General features: G+C 41.4%; 1 protein-coding gene across 1 annotated transcript in view; it reads right to left on the bottom strand.

Annotated features, from left to right (window-relative positions):
- Positions 1–1,893: 1,893 nt before the first annotated feature.
- NPHP4 (nephrocystin 4) overlaps positions 1,894–15,282 on the bottom strand; it is a 165,941-nt gene continuing 152,552 nt past the window's right edge. Inside the window, exons 29-32 of the mRNA XM_027844037.1 lie at positions 14,678–14,849; positions 13,329–13,508; positions 5,113–5,256; positions 1,894–2,506 (exon numbers count right to left, since the gene is read on the bottom strand). Of these exons, the coding sequence (XP_027699838.1) occupies positions 2,366–2,506; positions 5,113–5,256; positions 13,329–13,508; positions 14,678–14,849 (637 nt within the window). The 3' untranslated portion in view covers positions 1,894–2,365. The remainder of the gene's footprint in view (positions 2,507–5,112; positions 5,257–13,328; positions 13,509–14,677; positions 14,850–15,282) is intronic.

The raw sequence follows: 15,282 nt of genomic DNA, 5'->3' as shown, positions 1-15,282 counted from the left end.
CTTTTGGGGGGCGGTCTGTTAGAGTGGGGATTCCTTTTCAAGAATAGGTTGGATAAGACAGTGATCGAGATCCTTTCCAACTTGAAAATTCTGTGATTCTGCTTCTAATTTATGCATTCCAAGGAAACAGTTACTGAATTTCTTTGGGGTCCCTAGAGTCTCTAATAACAAGGGTTAGGGCTGGAGGATGAAGGTTTCTTAAAACTGCTCATTCAAGTGCAGCTCACTAGCTCTAACTTGTCTACACACTCTCCCCCAGTAGAATGGAAGCTTCTTGAGGGCAGGAATTGTTTTAGGTTTTCTTTTTTTTTTATATCAGTATCTGATACAGGACAGTAAGGACAGTGGCTGGTACATAACAGAGGCATCGAATTTACAAGCAAATCCATATCTCTCAGTAGGAAAACTAGGCCTCAGTCATTTCTGTTGGATCCAGAGAAAAACTGGCTGCTGCCCCGAGTATCTGAGCAGCGGACTTTAACAGAGCCTAATCAAAATGCACGATCCAGATAAAAAAGAAACACTAACTGCCTCAGAGACTCTGCATCTCTGATCTAGCTACCCAGAAAGAGTTCAAGAGAAAGCCATACCTGTGACCCAAATGACAGTAACCAAACCCAACACGAAATGTGTGCTTTGAGTGACTCTCAATGACATCAACTGGATTAAGATAAGAACTCTGCCCGGATAGAATGGCAGAAACAAATAGGAGTTACCGATTTTCTCCACACAGAGCTAACATTAATTACTGAAAATACAAATGGGAAAGGATGCTCTTTGTGAGAAGATTACTGTCTAACTACAAACACATAATCTCCATTCAACAGTATGTCAGCAAAGAGAGAAGGGGAAAAAAAACAAACCCAACAACTAACAAAGTCATGCTCCGGTTAGAGTTAAAATAATCATCTCAACTCTCAGCTAGAGCTGCTGGGACTTTGTGGAAGATATTTCGATCCTGGGAATTGGAGAAAAGGCATTTGTTTGCACAGGCTCTCCAGAGAATTCTTGGGAACAGTCTACTAGTTGACCAATTGATTCATTAGTTCACATGTTTACTGAAAGGAAAAGGTAAAGCACTCCAGTATCTTTACCAAGAAAATTCCAAACAGGGTCATGAAAGTCAGACATTGAAATAACTCAACAGCAACAACAACAGGCAGAACTTGAACTCAGCTCTCTACCTACTGAATAAGTCACTCTACACCTCTCTGTGCCCCAGGCAACTCCAAGACTCCAAGTTATGAAGCAGTCGATCATCTATATTGGTGGAGGGAGTTTCCTTACTGGGAGTTCTTGAACCCAGTGAAATCACAGGTCTGAATCAAAAAATAATAATAAAATAACTGACATTTATGTAATGCTTTAGGGGTTTTGTTAAAGTCCACAGGGCACTTTACACGCATTGTCTCGCTTAACCTGTATGACAATCCAGTGAGTAGTAGATACTATAAACATGACTGTTCCCATTTTTCCAGATAAGGAGAATATGACTCAGAGAGGTTAAATAATTCAGCCATGGCCATGAGTAGCAAGCTTCAGAAGCAGGATTTGAACCCAGGCTCCTCTTGGCTCTGAGCTTAGCACTCTTCGGACCAGTATGAGGCACTATGCTTGGCACTGGTCTTTGGTGCATGCATTAATTCTCCATGAATTAATTAATTAGGTGCCTATGAGATATACTACAGTCTCTTGAGTGTGGCTCACCAATCTTTCCCTGAAAGAATAACTGTGATGGAGAAAGAAGAACCCTCATACTAACAACATTTGAGAAACTGCTGAAAGGGGGCAAAACAGATAACTTTTTTTAAAATAGCAATTTAAATGATAGAAACAGAACAGTGGAAAACAGTATATATAAAATATGTAATGTATTTGTACAAAATCCTATAAAGAAAACAAATGTTTCATAAAAATACTTTTTAAAAAATCAGCAAAAGTCACAAGCAAAACAATTTGGTAGAAAGTTATAATTCCTTGTACACCCATGGGAACGGCAATATTCCCCAAGTGACATCACGGGGCGTTTGGGTTACTGCTTAGGGACTGTGCTCGGGAATAAATCACTCGGATTTTGGCTGGAGCTTGATTAGACTCAGGCACATCATAAATAAGGAGGGAACATACGCTTTCAGTCCTCTGGCCACGTGCAGGGGTAATATCAGTGGGTTATCGGTATCCAAAGACAAATGGTGGAGGAAAATACTAAAGGAAGAAAATCTATACAGCAGCAAAATCAGAAACCAATGATACTACTCAAGTGGTCTTTGAGAGAAAATGGGATTTTGGCCCCATCAGAGGAGATTCCATGAGACGAACATGTGGACAGGGCAAGAACAAGTCAGCCTGATTAAGGCCCTGCCCTTTATTGGTAGATGACCTTCACGCAAAATGTCTCCTCATTTTTGTCTTCATGGTCATTAATGTAAATCAGAATTTCCTCCATCCCTGTGCTGTTACTTGGAGCAAACCGCAGGCCGATGGTATACGTTTCTCCAGCATCAACCTGGAAATGAGTGTGACAGACAGATTTTTCAATCTTTTCCTTCTACAAGGAAGGAAAAAGTGACTGGGGAGCACACACCTTTTAAAAAAGCCCAAGTCACATTCCACACATTCTCCCTCTCCACCCCACCCCCAATGGCCTCATTACTCAAAATTGAAATTCACAAGTTGTCAGATAGTCTATTTGTCCATCTTGAAAGCCTGAAGACTACAGAGCTCAAAGGAAAAAGAAATCATGACGTCACAGTAAATCAGGCCCTTGAGTACATTCAAAACCAACTTGCACATGGTTCCACAGTTCCCCAACTAAATATGGTCATATCACCCCCTGCCCAAAACATCTTTCAGTGGCTTCATATTTTGTACTGAATCAAGCTTAAATAAATTAATTAAATTAAATCAAGGGCTCTCGGGGCCCTCCACAATCTGGCACCAGCCCATCTTTCCAATGCTGGTGGGGCAGTGTATAGACCACTGGGCCTAGAGTCAGAATGACCTGAGTTTGAATCTGGCTTCACATACTTACACGTCCTGCGACCCTGGGCAAGTCACTTAATTTCTGTTTGCTTCACTTTCCTCATCTGTAATATGGGGACAATGATAGCACCTACCTCCCACAGTTGCTGTGAGGATCAAATAAGATCAAATTTGTGAAGTGCATAGCCCAGGGCCTGGCACACAGTAGGTGCTTAATAAAATGCTTATGCCCCTCTGCCCCTCCACCCCGACTTCCACTTACTACATTCTTTCCCATCCTTCAAAGCCTAGTCAACAATGGCAATACTCTGTAGTGAAGAGGGCACTGGACTTGGATTTAGGAAGAGATGAGTTCAAATCAGGCTTCAGTCAATTACTATCTCAGTGACCCTAGACAAGTCCTTTCCCATCTGCTGCAAAATGAGTGGGGAGAGGCTGGACTTAGTGGTCTCTAACGTACCTTCTGGTTCTAAATCTCTGATCCTCTGATCGATGCCCCTCTTTCAGGCCTCCTATCTGCACTCACACAAGATATCTGCAGGATAGTTATTTGGGGATCATCCCCTTCCCTAGATTGTAAGCTCCATGAGGGCAAGGAGCCCTAGCTTCTGGAGACTGTATATCTTGCTCAGTTCCTAATATTACATTCTGCACACAGCCGAGGCTTATAAATGTCTCTGGCCAAGTTTCGAGGTAATCTCAGTATGTTTTTTGTACCAAAAACAAACGGTCAGGGAAAACACTACGAGAGGTGCGTACTGAGAAGAATTAATAAGTGTCTGTCAATTTAACAAACCTACTCCCCTGGAAGCTCCGCCTCTGTGTGATTCACTTCTGTCCTTACAGCAAAGCTCAGGGCAGCTGGAGGCAATGTATTCTCAGGGCAAAGCCCCAAAACAAGGGGCTGGCTGACTCTGGGAACCTAGTAGAGCCCCAGGGTCAAAAATCAATACAAAACCCTTCCTTTCTCATGAAATCTTCCAAAGTTTCAAGGTAAAAAAACAACAACTCTAGGCATTCACCTTCACTAGGACACTCAGTGAGATACGTGAGGGATCCCTGGGGAGATGAAGCCTATAGAATTTCTCTCTTCTCTTATAAGAGTAGTACAGTTTTCTACTCCACCTCCAACCTCGAGTCCTGAGGGTCTTCACCTTCTGGATGCCCTCTGCCCTCCCCTCATTTGGCAGTCCAAGGAAGCTCACGGACCCCTTCTCAGAGGCATGTTGGGTGCCCATATTCCTCACTCAAGGACATGCTGCATTTTAGTTAGAGGTTAGTGAAAATAAAGACAGAGATAGATAAACACACATACATGCATGTGCATATAGGTTTATACACACATTAATATAAACACACATATGTATATATAAACATGTGATATATGTGCCTATTCATACTGTGCACTGTGTGCATGTATAAATGCCATGAACTTGGGCATGTGTGAGTTTGTGTATTTTACATACATACATACACATACACACATACACAGAGTCATATATACAACTATATACATGTGTACACATATATAACCACACCTATATACATACATATGCACAAACATATATACATATATATGAACATACATGCATCTCTATATGTATGTGTATGTGTTGTGTGTGTGTGTGTGTGTATACACACACACATATACACACACATACACACATATATCTAAGTATACCTCCATACACATATAAACCTCTGGTCTGGAAAATATGGGAGAATACCAAGTATCACAGAGTTTTAAGACAAGTCGCCAGATGTCATTTCTGGGCAATTTCTGACAAAGCCAATCAAGAAAACATCAAGAATGAAGAAGACAGCAGCTTGTACCACGTTCAATTTGTCGGAGGGTGGGGGAAGCTGGAGCTACAGAAGAGCTTTCTGGAAATAAAATCAGATGTGCAGCACACATCCGGCCTCTTCACGCAGCAGGAGGTACTTAGCCTAAATTCGGGGAATGTACCTCCTTCTTCTCAGAAGAGCTAGCCATTATTAGAGAGAATTAGTCTTTCAATGCAATGTTTACTAAGGTTTTGAAGGTTTCTGAATAAGAGTTATGAGGCAGAAAATATAGAAGAAAAACAGAGAAATCTCTTCAGTGGGCGCTGCCAGAAGCACACTGCCTACCTCAAAGGCGTCTTCCTTGAACTGCAGCAGGGCCGGGTGGTTGGTGTGCAGGCGGTACGCTCTTTTGGAAGGGTAGGGATTGGTGTATGTGATCTTCTTGTTGGCACCTCTGCCACAACCAGATGGCAACGTGATCTCAAAAGCCTAGGGGAGGGAGGATAAAAAGAATGAGGCAGCATCACACACAAGACCAATCAATCAAGAAGCATTTATTAAGTACCTACTATGTGACAGGCACTGGGGGTAGAATGATAAACCTCATTCTAGATTGACCTCAAGGATTCCAACATTCAACCAGGGGAGAGGAACCAGGCACATAAAGTAAATAGAAGGTCATTTCAGAGGGAGGCACTGGCAGCTAAAGGGGATGCCACTTAAGAGGTGGCACCTGAGCCAGGGGATAGGGAAGAGTGCATTCTAGGCATGGGGGACTGTGTGTAAAAACCTGGAGGCGGGAGATGAAGTGCTGTGTGTGATCAATGGTAAAAAGTCCAAGTTAGAGTGGACAAAAGAGCACAAGAAAGAGCAGTGGGTAATAAGCCTGAAAGACCGGCTACAGTTAGGCCAAGAGGAGCTTTAAATGTCAAACAGGGGTGTTTGTCTTTGATCCCGGAGACGACATGGAGCTAATGGAACTTGGTGGGCAGGAAAGTGAGAGGAACAGGAGCCTGCAAACTTTGGAAATCTAGCTTAACTCCAAGATCATGATACTTAGAAGAAAATGCAAGCCCTACTAACATTTTTTTAAAATAATGCTCTTGTAGTTATGGAAGACAGAATAATTCTGGAGAAATTATGCAAACCTTATGGAACAATGCAAAAAAATAATCCTAGAACTGAACAGCAAGGTGCAAAAAGATAGGTAGAGCTAAACAGATAATTGTATTCATGCTTATGATTCAGCTTTTGTTTGCTCCTGCCTGTACTGAGTGGGGCAGGAAGGCGTTAACTGCCAATGAGTGCGTCTGAGTCGACAGCAGAGTCCTGGCCAGAAAAAAGGCTACAGAGTTCATCCTAAATGCGTTAACCTTCACTTAAGTCACTAGGGAAGCTAACAAGTTTGCCACAGCAGCACATGTCAATGAAAAGAACTACCCAAGAAAAGTACAAAGGGGTAAAAAGGTCTAACTTAAAGTGAGTATGGAGGTCAAGGAGAATTTCATAGTAACTTGCAACAAATGTGATCTTGCTGTGTTTCTTCCAGAGTCAAATAAGACCACAGCTTAAAATATATGAATAATGGTTTCTTGGCCATGGACAGAATATACTTGGACACGGGAGATACATATATCTCCATATAAACAACACTCTGCTGGTCTGCATCCTATAGGAGAAGACAATGAGGCAGGAGGAACACATATAAGGGGAATACGAAAGTGTTTTTCCACAGTATGGAAAGAGGCTATAAAGAACAAAAAATATGTGGAAAGGCAACAATTCACAGCTTATATAACACAGGGAAATAAAGGAAGAAGAAAGCTCATTGACCTTTGGAGCTAATGAAAAGGTATGAAACTTTCTTTAGAAAAGGGAGCAGAACCAGCCCAGGAAAAGGCAGCATCATGTGCTCCAAGGAATGAAGATGTCACCGGGTGATAGGACACCCAGCCACGATCAGAGGAAGAAGAAATGGGCAAAGTGGTTGGTAAAGAATTCCTCGAGACTGAAGAATAAGAAACAAAGAGGTTTTCAAGAAGTCTTATGAGGGCATGTATCCAGGATGTAAAAGAAAATCTAATGAGGTGTGCCATGCCTGGTGACCACTACCAACTCCTGGTGAGTCACATGGGGCCAAACGATACTGCCAGAAATAAACTAGAGAGAATGGCTAAGGAATAGGAAATCCCAGGCATAACAAACAAACACTCAACTCATCTGAAAACCTTCAAGGTACAAGTGGAATTTTCATCACGACTAGTGGTTGAAGGTAGGGGATTTAGCAGAGAAAGGGAAATTTAGGAGGTGAATAGCTCACTAAAATTATATTTGAGAAAATGATTTCAATTTTTGGACCATAGCTTAAAATATGTGAATACTGGGTTCTTGGCCATGGACAGAATACACTGGGAACAAGGGATATGTATGTGTGTGTGTGTGTGTGTGTGTGTGTGTGTGTGTGTGTGTACACACATACATATGTGCACACACATTTTATATATATATATATATTTATATGTATGTACATATGTATATTCCTGACCCCTGGAAAAATCAGATCAAGAGGATTTTTAAATGAAAATAAAATAAAAAAAAACTACCTGTTTATCTGCCACACCTGGTATCCTAGAATTGTAAGTACAACATATGTAGAACAAGTAACTCAAAGATATCAGTACAGAAACTACAACAAACAAACATGGCCTCGGTCGCTTTTAACATGCAAATGCACAAAGTATGGAGAACAAACAGGGTGAGCTAGACATCCTAATGCACAGAAGCATATTGGATCCCACAGGGTGAGATACATGTAATATAAATTGTAACATGTCTGAGGATACTGTAAGACAGCTCTGAAATGGTATATAACCTTTCTCAAAAAGAACAAACTAGACTAAAGAGGGGGAAACAGTACCATATGGGAAGACAAACTTATAGGGGCAAATTTCAGAACCTGAGGAAGGAAACTTGGGACCCCGAGATCAAATATCCAAAGAGCTGGAAGGGACTTCAAGAGGCCATCTAGTCCAACCCCTCATTTTACAGGGGAGGAAACTGAGGCTCAGGGAGGTAAGTGTATTGTCCAAGGTCACACAGGTAGTGTCAGAAGCAGAGCTTCAACTCAGCTAAGTGGTACAGTGGATAGAGTGCTGGGTTTGGAGTCAGGAAGACCTGAGTTCAAATCCGGCCTTAGACACTTCCTAGCTGTGTTACCCTGGTTGCCTCCACTCCTGCATCTATAAAATGAGCTGGAAAAGGAAATGGCAAACCACTCCATCATCTTTGCCAAGAAAACCCCAAACGGGGTGATAAAGGGTTGGACACTATTGAAACAAATGAACAACCACCATAACCTCTGACTCTAAGGCCAGTGCCCCAGCATCACGGAGAGCATTTGAATAAGAAACAAGAGAAGGAAAAATAGGCTTGGTGTTGTCCTGAAATAAGATAAGATCTGCAGGTAGGCTTGATATTATAGTCACTTCCTCTGCCAAAAGCAAAGTAGATGAGAAATTTGTATTTGTTTTGATGATTTCCTCCTTCAAAAGGTGGAGGAAATGACAAGAGGAACAGAAAGTCTGGACAAAGTGAAACAATCCTTGCCCTCAAGGAACTTATACTCTATCATCATTCTAGCATCAACAAAATACACACAGGAGGGCACTGGCAGTGGAGGGATCATGAAGGGGCAGTGACTGAATGGAGTTTTGAAGGAAAGGAGGAACTCTAAGAGGCCAAGGTGGGAAGGGAGTTCATTGCAGGTGTGAGGGATAAACAGTGCAAAGGCATAGATGGGAGATGTGTGAGGAACAGCCAGAAGTAGCATCTACATGATAGTTATTATTATTATTATTATTATTGACAGTTTGGCTGGACTTTAGAGTGCAATAATAGGAGAAATGTATACTAAGACTGGAAAGATAAGTTAGAGTGAGATTGTGCCAGGGAAGTTTATATTTGGTTCGAGAAGTAGCAGGAAGTCACATGGGCAGAGCCATGGCTTTAGGAAGATCCCTTTCACAGCTGTGTGGAAGCTGGATGGTGGAAGGGAGAAACTGGAGGCTGGGAGAACAATAAGGTAGCTATTGCAATAGTCCAGGCTAGAGGTGAGGAAGGCCTCAAGCTGGGCAGTGGAGATATGGGTGGAGAGAAAGGGATGTATATGGGCAATGCTACCAACTTATACGTGTGGGCTAAGAAAGAGTGAGGAGAAGAATGGCACCAGGAGTGCCAATATTGGGGACTGAAAGGACAGTAACCTTAACAGAAACAAAGAAACCCAGAAGAGGACAGGGGTTAGGGGAAAGAGAATGAGTTCTACTTTGGGCACATTGAGTTTGAGATGTTTATGGGATTTTCAATGTCCAACAGGCAGCTGGAGAGATGCAGCTAGAGACAGAATTCAGGCGGCTATAGAATCATTTGTTTCATTTCAAGGAATCATTTGCATAAAGATGATAATTAAACACCTGAGAACTGATGAGGGGACCAAGAGAAAGTATAGGGACAAGAGACAGCCAAGGCAGAGTCCTGTAGTCCATATATAGTCAGGAAATGGGATATGCTTGAGGATCGAACACAGAAGACTAACGGAACAGTCAGATGAGTAGGAGAGACAACAAGATGGTGCAATGGATAGACCACTAGATTTGGGAGTCAGGAAGACCTAAGTTCAAACCTTGCCTCGGATATTAGGTGTGTGTCCCTGGACAAGTCATTTAACCTGTCTGCCTCAATTTCCTCATTTGTAAAACAGGAATAATCACAACATCTATTTCATAGGGTTCATGTGAGGATTAAATGAGATAATATAAGCCAAGAGTTTTGCAAACATCAAGACATTACATAAGTGTTCATTTTAATTATTATTAGTAGGAGAACTGTGAAAGAATAGTGTCATGAAAATCCTCAAAGGAGAAGAAATTGTTACAGGGATGTAAAGATGAGGACGGGGAAAAGGAGATCAGACTTGATCTCTAGAATAACTGTGGATATCCAATTTGGAGAGGTCAGTTCCAGTTCAATGACGAGGTCTTCAACTGGAATGCATGGGAAGGGAGAGGTGAGACACAGGAGAAGTTGAGGCTGCATGTGCTGGCAGATTTTTCTAGGAATTTGACTAAGAGAGGGAGGAGAGAAAGACCGGACAAAGGCTCAAAAGATGGTACGGTCAAGCTAATATGTGCCTGAAAAAGGTAATCTACCAAGAATTCTCAACTGGTTAGGATGATGGCTCCAATCTAATAAGATGAAACCTAATTAATAGAGATCAATATAAAATTCTACCCTTGTGTTCAAAAATCAATGTCATGGGTAAGAGATGAGGGAGGTGGGACCAGACAAGAGTCACCATGGAAACGATCTTGGTTCTTTAACAGAATCGGAGCTTGAGCTGCCTTGAGGATATGACATGGCAGCCTGGCAGCCTTCGTCCTCTCCCCAGGTCAGGTGACATCTGGAATACAGTTGATCTCTGGCTCCCACAGGAAGGAGGAGAGCATTGAGGGAGCAAAGGATGGCCAGGATGGTGAAGGGTCCTCAAGATCACACCATATGAGAATCACTGAAGGAAATGAGGGGTTTTAACCCAGAGAAGCGATGACTTAGGAAGCTGTTTTCAAGTGGTAGAAGAGCTCTCCTCCAGTGGTGGGATTAGATTTTCTCTGCTTGGCTCCAGGATGTAGAACTAAAGGTAACTGGTACAGTTACAGAGAGGTAAAACTTCCCAACAGTGTGAGCAGGCCAGAAGTAGAGAAGGCTGTCCTAGAAAGCAGTGAAAGCCCCTTTCCTAGCAAGGCTTCTTCAGGCAGAGTCTAGGTATCAAGGAGGCTGAGGAAGGGGTTCTTGATCAGCTACTCTGAAGACCCTTCCAGTTCTGAGACTGGGATCTTGTGATTATCGTATCTAGCACAAACAGTCCCAGGTTAAAGACCAGGTGCACTATTATGAGATTTAAGAGGGCACCTGTGCATATAGCCACTCCAACATTATACAAGGTGTTTGAAAATGGTCCCTGTGTCATTTCTGTGATAACACAGAAACTTGTAAGTTTGGAGGATTAAGTTTTCAGAACCCATCCTGAATTACTGAGACAAATAACAATGCCATCAGTGCAGCATGGGGGGAAACCAATGGCAGGCAAAGCAAGGCAAGCAATCTAGTCTCAAGAACAGCATTTGCCACTAACGAGCTGTGTGGTTTTCAGTATATCACTTAATCTCTCTGTAATTCTATTTCTTCATCCATAAAAACAAATGCATATTTTCTAAGTGATTACTGTTGTTGTTGTCGTTATTCTTGAGAAGAAATATGGTATAGTGAGTAGAGAGGCAGCCTTAGAGTCAGGAAAACCTGGGCTCACAAACAGACTCTGACACATAGTGGGTATGAGACTTTGAGCAACTCATTGAACTAATCAGTGCTCTAGGCAACTTTCTGAGACTATGAATCACAGAGAAGATGCCACCTTCATCTTTATCTGGGAGTTCACTCTACCAACAAAATACCAGCTGCTATCTCTATCCTTTTAATAATAATTATTGTTGTTATTATCATTATTATTACAATGAAGGGGCTGGACTAGATTAGCATCACAGAATTTCAAAATTGGAAAGGAGCTCAGAGATGATCTAGCACCCCTGAAAAACCATCCACTCCTCAATATCTCCAGCACATGGTCATTCCATCTTTGCTTAAAGACTTCCATGAGAAGGATCCCACTCTCTTTCAAGGCAGCCCGTTTCACTTACGTGTGGCTCTAATTGCTAGGAAGTTTTTTTCCCTTCCATCAAGCATACATTTAGTTTTTGGTGATTTCTACTCATTACTGCTAGCTTTGGCCTCTGGATTCAAGCAGAAGAAGCCTAAAGCCTCTTCCACAAGAAGATTATTGTCCCATCCCCATCAGGGTCTTCTACTCTCCAGGCTAAATATCCTCAGTTTGTTCACTGGGCCCCATGTGGCCCAGACTCAAAGCTCCTCTTCCTTCTCATTGCCCACCTTCAGCTTGGCAAGGACATTCCTAAAATGTAGCCCTCAGGTCTGAGCCCAGACATGGTCTGACTCGAGCAGAGTGTGATGAGACTCCTGCCTCCTTACTCCTGGAATCCCTGACTCTCTTAACAAAGCCCAAGATGACAGAGCTACCTTGGTCACTGTGTCACACTGTTAGCTTAGACAGACTCTGTGGTCCATGGAAACCATTACATCTTCAGACAAAAAAAAAACATCTCCACAGGCATATGATGCTGCCCCATCATATGCCTGCAGAGATGATTTTTTTGAACCCAAGTGCCCAACCTCACATTTATCATTATTGAACTGCATCTTAATTCAATTACTCTAAATAACTCTGAGAATCTGGGACTCTGGCATATATAGTCCAAAGAGCCCAATCTAGCCTAACATTCTCAGCCAGGAAGATCTTTTTGTGTCTTGACTCTGCTCTCCAGTGTGTTAGCTGTGTCTCCCCAACTTTGTGTCACCTGAAGACTTAATTAGCATGCCATCTATGGCTTCTTCCAAGTCACTGATAATGTTCAACAGCATAAGGCCCAGAAAGGCTTCCTGCGTGTTCTTCTAGAGACCTCCTCCCAGCTTAATGCCAACGCATTCCTGACTAATCTTTGAGGCTGTTCCAATTTCACCTAATTGTATGAACATTTATCCTACAACATCCTGCTCCGATACTCAGTGTTTCTAAGACCTTAAGACAGAAGCTCCAATATTCCCATATTTGATCCTCTTTTATTTACATGCCTGATCCAGAGAGGAAAAAAATTCAAATCAAAGAGCTTAGCAACCTTACTTTCTAGGTAGCTAGTGGTATTTCCTTTAGAACAGCCCCAGCTCTAAAAAAGACTATACATACACATCTATCTATCCACACACTTTATATATTTTATTTTATAAAAATATAATTTATAAAAATATAAAATTTATAATACAATTTATGAATATTTTATAAAATATAATTTATATAGACTTTAAATAATATAACATAATTTTAATAATTTTACAAGATATAATTTTATAAAATATAAAAATGTGTGTATATATATATATATATATATACATATATACAGAGAGAGAGAGAAAACACGTCCTCAGTGCAGTTTCCATCTTACTCTCATAAAGAATGAGGCAGAGAATTGTCAAAAGCAGACCATCATAGGCTAGGAATATTCAACTAATGAATCTGAGCAAACACAGTTCAAAAACTTGCCTAGAGGTGACGTTCATTAGAAGTAATAATGACAGTGATGGTAAAAGTCCATAACAATACCCAGGGGTTACAAATTGCTTTATTCACAGCACCCCTGTGAGGCAAGTGCTACAAGTATTATCTTCATTTTGCAGAAGGGGAAACTGAGACACAGACTAAACAGAGAGTCAAATCAGCAGATTCAGTTCTGCTTACTCTAAGACCAAGGTTTTATCTACTATACCTTGCTGCTTCTCTGAATCACAACATGATTGGGTGATCACATCACCCAAGATTTTGGGTATCAGACACTCTTCCCACCAAATCATACAAGAGGATGTGGCCCTTTACATACCTTGGAAATGACAGGCTGTCGACTGGATAGGCACACGAGCCAGGAGGCCACCAACTGGTGGTAATCAACATCCACCAGATTGAGATAAAGGAACCGATTGCCTGAACGCTGAGGTCTCACACCAACTTGTAGGTCATGCACGCCATTCCGTGAGAGCATAAAAACGCCATCAGGGTCCAGCTGTCCAATGCCAAAGGAAACAGAAGCAGAAACAGGGTGAGCTTGGGGGTAAACAGAAGGTAATTCTTAAACAAGGTCAAGAAACACTTTCACTCCACCATTATAAAGCCTGACTTGACCAAGATCTGTCATCCCATTCCCTGGCAGAAGGTCACAGGTTCTATCTGCTATTCAAGAGTAGCCATTTGTCTTTGTTGGGAGGGAAACAGCACAGTGCAAAACATTTTTTTCCTGTCCTGCAATGGATGGAAGTTGCCAAGTAGAAGATCCTTTGGAGAAAGGAAAATAAGAGCTGCCTCTGAGTGTGAAGGTTCCCTCCCTCGAGGCTGGAGGACTGACAGCCTATCCGAGAATGTCATCGAAAGGACTCCTGTTCCTATAGAGGCTAGACTGGGCAACCTCTGAGGCTTTTCCAAATCTATCTAAGATGCTGGGACTTTCCTTTTGGATATCCTAAGGCAGAAAAAGATCTGGAAAATTCTAGTCTTCTGGGTCGGTCTGGAATATCACCTGAGTACCTGCCAACCAATTTCTGCCTTGATGCTAAGAAAAAATGAAGTGAAATGGCACCACCTAAGAAGTCAAGAGTCACCTTCAATAGAGGCAAAGACATAAATATGTCATGGTAGGCTTCAGTTCAGTCCTTCCTCCAAAGGTTTAACTGCTCTTTAAAGGTCTGCTTCCCAAAAGATAAGAATTTAAACATTCCTTTTTATTTTAAAAATTAATACACTGGTAATGGCATTGATGTTTTTCTTATTATTCACATGTGTAACTGTGACTAAATTAATTCTAAAGTGATGATTAGTCTCTAGATCTCACTAATTCTAATAATTTGCCCTCTGGGTTTTTATACCAACGAGCCTACATTTGACAAGTTTAATGAAATGTAATTTCAATGAAGACTTTATGGTAATGAAAAAATCTTAATTCCAAATGGGACTTACTTAATAAATGGGTATGTTATTTACATTGAGCTCATGAGTAAAGTTTTCCTTTAAAAACTAACCTATCAACAGAATATGTCAGGTGAATTCTAACTACAAGACATTTCATTAATCTGTCCCACCTATCAAAACTTCATCAGTCAGCAGGCAGGACAACAGATGAGGTTACGGGAAAGGCCAGAAAAAAGCCTTAAGTAATCCATACCAGTAGAAAAGTCTTACCTTTAGCTCGTTGGGGTGTGAAGTGAATGCTTTCACTTTCCTAACAGTTTGGGTGCCATGAAGAACAAGGGAAAGGCGGGTCAACTGGCCAGTGACACAATTAACATCTACCCTTTGGAGAGAGTGGAGGTAGATCTGCCATATTTGAATAGGGGTAGCCAGCCAGTAATCCCTATGGCATGACACAAACATAGCTTAGTCATTCCTTTACCAAAGAAAAAAGACCATGATCCTATGTTAGTCAACTCATATTAACATTCCAAAGAAGGTAATGGATTGAACTCACTTTCATTTAAATCATATTGTTATTTACTTAGTCTCTCTTTCAATGAATACTCGAAATTCCTGTCTCTGGCTTTCAAGACATCAGTAGCCACTATATAAATACATGTGATGGATGAATGAATAAATTCTCCCTCTCTGGAGGTCTTCAAAGATAAGACAAATACTCCTTTATTTGAAATAATTTACATATCATCCTGCTTGAAGGGAGGGGACAAGGTAGATTTCTCTGAGCTTTGGGGTAAAATCTTTAAAAAAAATAGTAGAATATACCAAAGCTCATGTCCCACATCTTAGGTGTCAAAAATAAATCACATCATCCA

This window comes from Vombatus ursinus, unplaced genomic scaffold, assembly GCF_900497805.2.
Source record: "Vombatus ursinus unplaced genomic scaffold, bare-nosed wombat genome assembly UNPS02014932.1, whole genome shotgun sequence".
NCBI lineage: Eukaryota > Metazoa > Chordata > Mammalia > Diprotodontia > Vombatidae > Vombatus > Vombatus ursinus.
Note: the sequence above shows the minus strand (reverse complement) of the source record. Positions and strands in the feature narration are given on the sequence as shown.